This window comes from Bombus huntii, chromosome 2 (genome assembly GCF_024542735.1).
Source record: "Bombus huntii isolate Logan2020A chromosome 2, iyBomHunt1.1, whole genome shotgun sequence".
In the NCBI taxonomy this organism is placed as follows: domain Eukaryota; kingdom Metazoa; phylum Arthropoda; class Insecta; order Hymenoptera; family Apidae; genus Bombus; species Bombus huntii.
The window spans coordinates 13,158,351-13,170,530 of NC_066239.1; the positions used below are offsets into that span (position 1 = coordinate 13,158,351).

A 12,180-nucleotide genomic window follows, 5' to 3' on the forward strand; every position below is an offset into this window, starting at 1 on the left:
AATTTGTTCAAGTATTCTCTTCAATGTGCAAGCTTGAAAAAAGCTTTGTTTAATTTTGAAAGGAATAATTCTTATAGCTTTAAGAAGTGGAACATAATTCCAAAACTTGGCACCTCGTACATTGGTGATTCTGTGTTACATAAATCAAACGCTTTTATTTCTTTTTTAGAGAAAAGGGAATTGAAATAAGAAATTTTTGAAATGCAAGATGAATCAAGTGTCAAGATCCAAAAAATCTGATATATCTACTTAATATTCAAGGAGTCTTAGAAAAATTTACTCGTACGGAAACTGTTTCAAATTATTACGAACTACGTCTTGGATTCTATCCTTTACGTTTAAAAAGATATACGTTTAATCTTGATCGAGTTTTAGGTTCATCCATAATTTCGAATGATTTTCCAGCTGTTCGTCTATGGAGTTCGACTGGACGAAGAATCAATAGGTCATTTGATTCGACGGATTAAGCGCGAGTGGAAGTTCCATGAAACAAGGCGAATTTTCTTATCGAAAGTTTAATAGAGTTCAGAATCGAATGGCATCTTCCGCGAGGTCGTAACAGGAATATCCGGTGCCGGAGAGGAACGGCTGAGAGAAGGATGAAAATCGACTTACCGATCCCTTTCTGCCGGGAAAACTGAAAAACACGTCGGGTCCGTTCCGTTGCGGCATCTGACGAAGAACGTTTAACAGTTTTGCCGAGTGTCGTGGCTGTGACATACAAGAATACAACAAAAATTCTACACAATACATCATACAAGATATAAACTTCTACTCAAAAGTCTTAGGAAAGTTTCGTCAGTTTCTTTGAACGTGAATAGTTCTCTTTCGAAAGAAAATTTGTATTTCTATATCTTTTGGACCTTCTTACCCATTTCCCTTTTACAGCTTTCATAGCGCCGAATAAAAGTTTTAACTCCTTCACCGTTATACTGTAACTGGCCAGCACTCCAAGCATGTCGATCAGTAGATCTATCGAACAGAGGAACGTTGCTTGTTGTGTAAATTGCACGTATGGACTATTATAGACGCGACCAGGATTAGAATCGTTTGATAAGGATTTACCTGCGACGACAGTTTCAGCGCGGGACAGCCGAAGCAGCACGTGTTCGATGAGGCTTACGTCTGTACACGCTTGTAAGTTGCGCACGCTCTTCCTTAAAATAGCGATGAACACGCTCCATATTTCAGCCTGTAACAAACAAAAGATACAAAACATGAGAAAAATAAAAGTATCATTTCATTGCCATGAATGTATTTTCCAAGTGTAAAAATATTTTTAAAAAATTGCAATTTCACACGACGGACTGAAAATCGTACGAGTGTAAGTCAAGATCTGGAGAATTTGAAATTTATTCAGGTATTTTAAATTCTTAAAGGTATAATCCCTTTAGCCTAATTAATTAAGCAGAATAATTATAACTTTATTCTCTGCTGCGATACGTGTACGTGACTTGAAAAAATATAATGAAATTTTTACAACAACAAATGCTGCACGCTGTTTCTTAAAAAATGGTCTTCCATACTGCAAGTTAATCTAAATGAGCCCGTTCTTACAACCTCTTCCACTGAACTATAACAAATACCAAAACCCATACCCAATCACGAGTTACGTAAGTATTAAACGATACATTAACGCGAGTTGCATCGGCAACCATAAGGCCTACTTTAGTGGTGGTAGTTAATATCCAAATTATTATACAGCGCTATTGGTTAAAGTTATCCAAGCTTAGTCATTGGATAAGAGATCAGAAGTGAAGCAACAACCAACGAACGAACTCGCTTTTAATCCGTTACTAATACGTGAGCGACGTCACGGAGCGACATAATCGTGGAAAGCAAGAGGAGGCCAAACTGAAAAGCATCCAGCGACCGCCGACACCGTTGAAATCCCGAAAATGCGGTGGAAATTTCACCGGCTTGGAATTTCCGAAGTTTCGCCGAACGAGAGTTTAAGGGTATCCTATGTATATCGGATAACGCGATAGGGTGGTTTTTCGTACGTGCATGGAATTAAAGGGGCGCCGCAACTCGAGTTAATCCCCGAGGGAAAGACGTTTTGTGTAGAACATTCGAGGTTTGGTCTCTTTGGGGATTCGTGACAATTCTATCGATACCGATGCGAGGATAAACGAGCTCGTGCCGTAAGTAAATCGATCCTTTTCCTGAATAATTACGATGAATTAAATCTAAGTTGAGAAACTATGGCGAATAAAGAGCGAAATTTAAACAAAATGAACTTTGGGAAAATTTTCTAGCTTTAGTAACGTGACAATCTTTGTAGCGTGTATGATGTCGGTTAATTAAAAACGAATGACGTAGTCTTGACACGTTGTTTGGTGCAGGTTTGCTTGATTGACTTTTAAATAGCAATTTTAACGTCTTACAGCAAAACTTTATGTCTCTACTTTACAGTGTTCAACGTTTCAGTTAATTAGTTTCATAGATAGAACCCCAAGACATTGAGTAGTAATATCTCCCAAAGGTTATTGGAATACTTCTGTTCTTCGCTAATAAATTTGCTGTACACAGACTAATTAAAATATAGTGTTTTAATAGCTATTGAAAAAAAAAGAAGGTGAGAGAACGTACAGCTTCTCTTCTCTTTAATTTTCAATCAAAGACGCGTGATAATTCTCCCACTCCGATTTCATCCCATACGTTTAAAACAGTTTATCAATTAAGAATTTAAAAGTAATGAAAGTACTGCGGCCCGGTATAAATTACACACAGAAATTTACATCATAAATTACGTTCAATACTTCGCAGCACTCATCTCCGTACTCTACAAGGAATATGGATGGTATATATAGATATAGTCGTGTAATCGAGTTTTTAAATTGGCATTTCGTTTCCCCCTTCAATTTTTAAAAAGAAAGAAATTTTAGTTCAGTTAAACTACCGTTCCTGTCTTTACCGTTCATTTATAGGTTGTATGACGAAACTATTTCTATCTTTAATAAATATAATAAACGTTATTCAATAATATATCACCGACGTTGAAATAATTTCGATATCCTTACATTTCCATGAACGTAAAACGATCAATTATTTAACATATTCTATTTTCGAACATGAATTTTTTGACGTCGCTTAAAATCGTGAAAAATACGTTTCCAACAGTCTTCGATAGAAAATAGGAAGGAATGTTGAAAACTACTAAGAAACACATCGCGTAGAATTCGTAACGAGTAAAAGTTATTATCTTGGATATCGAATTTATTCAATGAATGTCTTTCCGTAATAATACAGTGGCATTGTTTCCACAACGATGTCGTTACAATACCGCGTTTCAAAGACAGTGTATTGCGCATCAGGGCACGTAAACGATGAAATATAACCGAAACGAGGCGTCGTTCGTGTAACACCGAATTCAGCGTGAATCGGTAATATCGCCCGATCGAAGACGATTACACGTGCTTCGATGAAATTAAATTCTTTGACGGTTTCGATGCCCTCCCTCCGTGAATTCGCGTAAATTTCTGCGCGTGAAATTTTCATTAATTTTTTCAGAAAACAACAAGGGAGAAACCCCAGAACAAACCGTTAAATATATGTAATATTACTATAAATTTAACGCTTACTTGTTGGAAAGATTGAACCAGGCTTCTCCTGTAGCAGCGGCTTTGTGTTAACACACCTTTCTTATCGCACGACAGAATTTAGACTACGGCTCTCGTCTCGCTACGCTTGTTATTATTACAAGAACGTTTCTCTCCTTTGATCGACCGATGGTGTTGTCGTTCTCCAATTTGTGTTGATATATTGATTCAACCACGTAGGTATTATTGATGTCGACGAAAATTTAACCACTGTTAACCCCTTAACCTACGATTTACGTTCGAGAATTTTGGACCCAAAAACGTAAACAAGGTATTATATATTATATTATATATTATATTTGGCCCGATCATCTTACAACGGGCTATGTTAAGGGGTTAAATAAGTCTGTTGCTCATTAGTCGACTGTGGATATTTATGCATTTATAGAAAATTTAAATATATATTCATTAACAATACATATTTCAATATATATATTCCATATATTCCATATTCCATATATATTGAAATATGTACTGTTAATGAATATAAGGTCTTTAAATATTATATATATTTCTTTTTACATATATGGAATATATACAATAATAGAAAATTAATAATCAACATTTTAACGAATTTCTAATAGAAATAAAATATATAGAAGAACAATATTTCTTCATCGCGCATTTTCTTCTGCAATTCATCAGTCATGACAAAAAAATTCTTCCCCTCTTCTCCTAGAATTGTCGTCTCAAGCTCTAATGAATATTGCGAAAATATGTCGCGAGGATGCCAGCTGATCTCGCGCAATCATGTTTTTCATGGGATCGTTCAATTTCGTCTCTGGGACTCCGTCCATTTCGCTTGGTGCATTAAACTGTACTTGCGGGACTGGCACCCACTTTTCAACAACCGTGTCACGCTAAAAGCTACCAGCCGTGTACGGCTTTTAAAGCTGATTGCGACACCAAAGAGCGCTATTCTTTCGAACATTACCATGTTTGATGGACGTCACTTCAGCGCCTCTTTTTACATTCGTATATTCTTCTGATCGTAAGATCGATTTATTGGCCTTTCATATCAAATTCGTGTAGTATCTATCCATTTTGTGAATGGTATATTGTAAATGTAATATGGTTTTATATCACGATCCTTCGTGTGCATTGAAATGGTTTACTGGAATTAGGTCAACTTGAAGAAAATGGATCAGTAAAACATGGACGATTTTGAGAGAAAAGCGTGATATTACAATTTAATTTTAAACACGATGTCCTAGAAACTATTTGCAAAATTTGGTACTTGCTCCGTCCATTTTAATATAAGGAGTTAGTAATATTTCATCGAATTAATTTATTTCAATATTTACTTGATAACCCACTGAACGTCGTTGCGAGTTCAACGTCTTTTATATCTCCTATATTTTTATACTTTGCAATGAATCTGGTATCTTAGATTCAGTTGTGATACCCGAACGAATAAAAAGGAATCTCAATTTTCCAATTTTATATCCACACTATTTTAATCCTCGTGGGATCATATTTTCATTGTCTATTATCTTTGAGACGTCCTAATGGAAAAAGACAATATCGGGAACAAAATATTTCGTTACGCCGTGTTTATCTTTCGCAACCATCCATCTTTCATGACCTTACATTTTTCCATAGCATGAATCCAAAGGAAGATATCAACGTGGTCTGTTTTTCCTGAACGATTTTAATCTCAATACGTCTTCGGATGAATTACGATAACGGGAGTGACGTTGGCGATGTAATCTTCCGGCAATATCGCGGAACGATGGAGCAAAAAATCCGAACTCCATTTACAGCGTTCCTTTGAAGACAGAAAAAAATACGATACTCGACCCAGTGAAAAGTTTGAAAAAAGAGTAAGAAATATTTCTTCGTTAAGAAGATCTAGAAAGAATTTCAAATTCACCAGAAGAATGTGATAATTGAAAAACAGTCTTGATTGCATTTTCTTTGCGATCCAAAGAAACCGTTAATGACGTCCTAATAGAAGGAGATCCAAGAAGTTTCGTTGAAACTAATGACCTCGCGTTTTAAAACTTTATTTCAAGATCTGCTCGTTGAAAAATCCGCTCGTATCGTTAGGTCGTTGCGGATACTTTCAATTATTCTAGGTACGACGTGCACCTCGGTCGTTTGCATATTTAAACACGCCGAGAGCCTCTTGATTAAGTATTGCCGCTCGAGTTGATAACTCGGCGCTGTAGTTGCATCGGATAATGAAAATCGCGAAAGTATCGGCTGAAAGAGGACGAAGAACCGTGGAGCGTTCTCGACGTGGCTGCGAAACGAAACCACAGACGATCTCCCCTCTCGACCCCTTGTTAATTACATCGTTATGAAATCAGTAACCCTTATGCAATTAACAACCTTTATCAAAGTCCCATCATGGGTTCCCGTTTAATCAAATTCTCCTCTCTCGCGTTTCTTTCTCGATCCCTTCGTCGATATTGTCCTCTGCTACCCCTTCGTGAATAAATTGAATCAACCGATACCGTAACCGACGATACCGTTGACATCTTATTTGAATCTCATTCTTCGCCACTCTTCCTTCATACCTTATAGCCCGGAAGCTCGATATTTGGTTTCTCTTTACCGATAATCGAGACATCGCTCCCACGAAATGCTTTCCATTCGTCACTGCCAATTTTGCGGGCTTTTCAGCCACGAAGCGTACGAGACTTTATTTCGTTACACTCTTTGTTCCTTTCTTGATATTTATCAATTTCGATTGCTAAAACTCACTGAATATTGAGGTTTATTAATATCATGGATAAATGACACTTTAAATACTTTCGTAATCTCTGCGGAATATAATCCAGTCTTATTACAGCGCTATTGAAATTTCAAAATGTTTCGTATAATATACGTAATATATTCATAAAAAATATCTACAAGTATTCGAATACTTTAACATAATACAGAAAAATAATTGGTCATATGTATTTTTCATTCAAAGTTATCCTTGGCAAGTATCACCGCAATATCAACATTTTCTCAACGATCTGTTTTTCTTCCATCGTTTATGCTGGCAACATAATCAGCTAACCAAGCGCCACGAATGACCAGCGTGCGGCTCAACTTCGTTAATCAAAGGAGCTTTTCACGGTAAAGAGACGTTGACCCAGTTACTTATTCCCTTTATCGTCTTCGTTCTACCTGGGAACACAATCGATTGGATAAGCGCAGGTATGTGGCCCGATGCAAAATCAAATATGTTTGGAATGTTTGCCGGGTACAAAGGGCGCCGCGGATCGTTCACAGTTCGCGTGATAAACGATTAACTTCCGCTAGGAACATTCAAATTCGGTACTGGCGAACCGTGAACACCGTGAAGCCTTTACGATATCCTTCCTTTCTGGCAAGTTCAATGTACTCTCCACAGCTGGCCTCCGCATCATATTTTAGATTAGGGCCATGAGGGTTCGCATCAAAGGAAATGCGAGCCTGCACACAGGTACAAACGTATGCAAGAGAAGAAAGTAAGCTTTTCTCGCTCCGTAGACAGGTTCATAGAGAGACTCAGTAAAAATCGCTCTCGCGAATTCTATCAGTCACAAAGCTTCCTTGCGGCTGACCTCGGACTAATCTTCTTGCAAATTTGTTTTCGACTCAGTCAATTTTCGAGAACACACTGTTTGAAGTGGTTTGCGGCGGAATAGAGAAGTGAACTGCGGAGTAATCACTTTGCACAAGTTACGAAAATATTTTCAGTTTGCACAGAGAACGCTTTGTACTTCTTTTCTTTTTCTTTTTCTTTTGAATCAAAAGTATTGGAATACGAATGTGATGGTCGTTGCTTGAGGCTAGTTATGAAAACGTTTGAAACTCGAGATAGAGAATGTTGGATGTGAAATATGAAACTCGATGATGAAGCCAAAATATGTATCTCTATAGAGTTTCGTTAACATTGTGTTAGATCTTCATGGGAGCCTGCACACAGACTAATTAGTGTCTAACATTGATCATACATTGTTAAATATGTTTGGTTTATATTCTCAAGTAGAATCTCAAGTAAATAAAAATTGAATTCTTTCATTGGGTACATTATATCTTAAAAATTACTTGTTGCTAATATGATGATATTTTTCATTCACATCTTTGCCTGTTATTAAAAAATCCAATGTGGAATATATAAAAAAAATTCAATCGTGGCTTAACATTCCAGATAAATAAAATGAAAAACTCAGAGTGCTTTTCTTTCGTTTCTTAATCTATTTCTGAATCGTGCCATTTGTATTAAATCTTCTTGCGCATTGCCTCACACTACACCGGTGCAACCGTGTTGTCGTTTGGATCTTTGTTTTTCAGCGAACCGTCGAGCGTGTCCGCGTGATTTCAACCCACTCGGTTCGCAATATCGCGCTAGCAAACAAACGATTACGCGAGATCACGCGAGATTTCATAGATGTATGAATCTTCGTGTTTTCATCAAGGGGAAGAGAAAATAAAGATCTGCCAGGAGCTGGTTAAATTTTTCGACGAGGAGTGTGATGACAAGCGGCGTGGTAAACGAAGAGACGGCTAGTTCATTTAGAGAAACAAACAAACAATGCTTCTTTTAATCAACTTTTTGACTTTAATTGACTTGGCTAAGATACCGTCCGTCGTGTTTATAATTTTCTTTCCTGGCAGATTTCCGAGTAAAAAGTTTCACTCCAGATGGAGGATCGGTTTAATGGCCAAAATCAATTGGCTGCTCCAAGTTGGCGCGATATGAATTTCGTTGCGTCACGTACAGTGTATCGTGAAAGTATTCGGACAGAGACCTTTCATGAATACTTTTCAATGACTGTTCAAATACTTTTGTGAGCTACTGTAGTTACTTCGTTATCTTACTTTTTATCGGTTTGTCATTATTTTGTAATTACTTTACTTTGAAACTATATTGTAATTTGTTACAAAATGTAATTTTACGGCGATAGATCGAATTTTACTAATCGTCGGTGGTGAGTTTGAAGTTGCTGACATCCTAACGATGCTTGTAAATGAGAATCTCACACAATGGTATTTCAGTGATAAGCTCGTAATTGCAAAGGTTCATAATTGTTTGCGTCAATAATAGCAAAACGAAGGAGATATAATCGAGAGATTTATAGAGCTTTGATGAAGGTATATACGCAAGGTCATCAATATTTCCTTGTACAAAACGTTCGTGCTTTCAAAACAAAACAAAACAACCAAATATTCCGTATAATCTGGTATTATCTGGTCCCTTACGAAATATTTCTTCTTGATAGTGGAAGATCTTTGAGATAATTTTATTTAAAGAAGAATGTTTATCATACTCTTCCATTTGCGTATTAAAATATTCATATTAGAGCATTTTATTAAAATAAATCTTGTAATTTAAATATTCTTTATTGAACTATTCTTTGTAAAAAGATCCGCTACCCGATTTACACGTTTTTTCCAACAGCAACATTATCAGATAATGGAACGTTAGAAGGAACGACTAAAGAGCAGCATAATGACGGCATAATTCTCCTCTATTCTCTTTTATTTCGCGAACAGGACGTCAAAGCAACAATGGCACTCATTTATTTTTCATCGGTCCGCTTTACTCTGTCTTTTCTAATAATGAACACGGCAATTATCTTCATGTCAACGAAAGAAAATGCAGTCATTAAAACTACCTTACGAAACCTTTTGCTAAATTGCCTTAATTGGCCAATTAATTAGAGACGATGGAAGATAGATATAAAATATACAAAATTATAAGTTGCCAAAACACGAAAACCATATTGTTTTATTATTATAAAATTAGCAAACAGTATTTTTATCACAGATTTCTCTTGTTTAATTTTAAATAAAGTATTATATTATACATAAATATTATAAATAAATATTTTAAAAATATTTTAAAAGAAATATCCTCTTATATCATCATTAGATATTAAAAATTCTTTTAATAATCAGAATTTCATTCCTGACACGGTCGCATAATTATAAAAGAAAAATAAAGGTATATTATACAATACATTTTCTAATATAAAATGTCCAGATCTCATTTGGAACTTTAAATTGCCATCAAATTGAAACATATTTATACATAAGCAACATATTCCGATAAATAATATTTCTGATTGTACATAACAATTTAATAATAAAATACAGTTGTCAGGTTAAATAATTTCATGAATACATTTATATTTACTACGTAATTAACTTATGAGTCTGTAAAATCTTAATCAACATACAGCATCCGGATTCTCCAGATAATATTCTTAATATTCTTAACCTCTTTTAAGTATCATTAATTCTGCTTAAAATCTATAAGAAATTCAATAAACAAAACAGCAAATTATATATATAACTCACATTATCATTTTTTTATCTGTCTTTCAAATCGCATGATATATTCTTAATGTAAATACTCTTCAAATTTTACTGTTTTATAGTGACACAGTGTAACATGAAAATATCGACGATGGAAGGATAAAGAGAAAACGTATGTAGGTGAGCAAAATCACTTCGTTGAAGCGTGAAATGAAAGGGATTCAATTTGTGTGCTCTAAATGACTGTGACACGGTGTCGTGGATGTGTTTGTGTTTATGTAGATTGCAAGTTAAATCGATGCAAGATGGCCACTATTACCAGTGATGGTCAGAGAACGATGGATAGAATAAGTTTCCTAGTCCTCGCAGACGGCAAACATTCACGCTGCACATGGCCTTCATTTGCATTTCCTGTATGACCTTACTTTCGGTCGTAACGGTAACGGCTCGTTCCTCGCTTTGCTTCTCCCGTGATCTCGTGTTCGCTCTGCCCGAAATCGATATTTCCTTTTAGGTACCATCGCATCGTCGACATCGCATCGTAAAACGTCTACTATTGAATGGAACTATAAGCAATGGAAAAGGAATGCGCTACAGCGAAAAGCTTTGCACAGGATGAGGTAGTCGGTGTAATGACCTGGAAAATTGCTGATATTCCTCATTGAAATAGACTCAGGATAATAAATTTATGAAGTCGATCCGTATAATTTCTTGTACTTCATAAAGAAAGAGTTTTTTTTCATAAAGAGATTCTTGTACTGTATATTAACATCGTGGAAAATAAAAAATACGAGGAGATTATTTATGTTAAAAGATATTTTTGCTACTCAACGCGATTCGCTGTTTTCGAATTTCGCGGAGTCGTAAACTTATGATTACGCTCGTTTCTAACGATATACCAGGGACATCGATTTATGTACATTTAATTGTATTAGAATGAGTATATTTTAAAATAACTAACTATGGAACTTCAAATGTTTATTAAGCTAATATTCTCATTACACTAATGTTTGAAATATAACAGAAAAATTATAATTGGACATCGTATGAAATATTTATAAAATAATCATTTGTTTCTATAGACAACTACGATAATTTAATAATAATAATTACGGAGGATATTATTACGAGACACGAGATAGAGACACGAGAATGGATTTCACAACTGCTTGGAAGCTTGCGCGAAAAAAAGCTGTTCGTGCGCTAATTGCGAAAGAAGGAATGGAATGGCCGTTTCATAAATGATTACAATGAAATACCAACTGGTATTATAGATGTCATAACTTAGCGATAGCACGAAGGCTTGCGGCATTCTCCGGAACAACTGGGAATTGGTCTGAGGATGCCGTGAATTCCTGTGTTCGTCTGTTCTGATGAACGTCCTGTCGACACCGTTCTCACTAGAACTTTGCTCCGAATTCGACTCGTAACCATTGATCTTTCTTCGCGCGAAAATTCTTCCTGTCATGGCCAATAATCGTCACCGTATTACAAACAGAGCACTGGAATACTAACACGGTTGTCTAATTGATACATTGCGAAAATTGATGAATTTTGGTCTCTAAAAATTGAAAGTAATTCTGCTTGATTCATAAATAATTAGGTTTTGTGTTGAATAACAACTAAGCAAAGAAAGAAACATTTCTTTCTGTTAAAAGGTAACGAAATTTCTTTGATATAGTCGTAAGACGGAATTGGTCGATTCAATCATTTAGTTATACTACTGCGTCTGATTACTACACACTGATTCGAAGATAGACAAACAAGGTACAGAATTGAGCTGCAATGCGTAGCTTTCTCGTGTCTCACGAACTTTAATAATTTTTAATTGGGAAATAAATCCTACCATTTATTATTAATTATAATATATGTAAATCAAAAAATATAACTACATTCTTCCGTTTTTTATCCTCCGATACTTTTGTATTTTCTCTTTCTCTTCTCGCTTCTTTTGTCATCAAGCTTTAATTTTTAATCGAAACAAATACACGATACCACGAAATTCAATTAAAATTCCTCCTAGCCATATTCTAGGAAGACCGCAGCTCTTAAAATTTTAATCGTTAACCCTTGATCCTTGATATAAAATAATTAATTATACATAACATTTTACATTCTGACTAAATTGCGAAGCCATAATCTGCTTGTCGATCGATACTTGACGTGTGCGTCGATATATAGTGAAAGCCACTCGTTCACAGTTAGCAGCTCGAAGAAAATAGAGCTATATGGGATGGCTACGTTTCAATTACCTCGGTGGTTGGTCTCTCCGCCGTCCCGCAACTACCTAAACCGATATACGGAATTTGCCTAAGCCCACGGGTATGGAGCAGCG

The 12,180-nt window shown here is 35.7% G+C and overlaps 1 protein-coding gene across 13 annotated transcripts in view; it reads right to left on the reverse strand.

The window, feature by feature from the left end:
• The window catches only part of LOC126876727 (neurobeachin), a 412,554-nt gene that overhangs the window by 102,606 nt on the left and 297,768 nt on the right, over window positions 1-12,180 (reverse strand). For all 13 annotated transcript variants that reach the window (XM_050639624.1, XM_050639622.1, XM_050639619.1 and 10 more), the window contains exons 3-5: window positions 1,066-1,192; window positions 872-972; window positions 616-711 (exon numbers count right to left, since the gene is read on the reverse strand). In XM_050639624.1, the coding sequence (XP_050495581.1) occupies window positions 616-711; window positions 872-972; window positions 1,066-1,192 (324 nt within the window). The remainder of the gene's footprint in view (window positions 1-615; window positions 712-871; window positions 973-1,065; window positions 1,193-12,180) is intronic.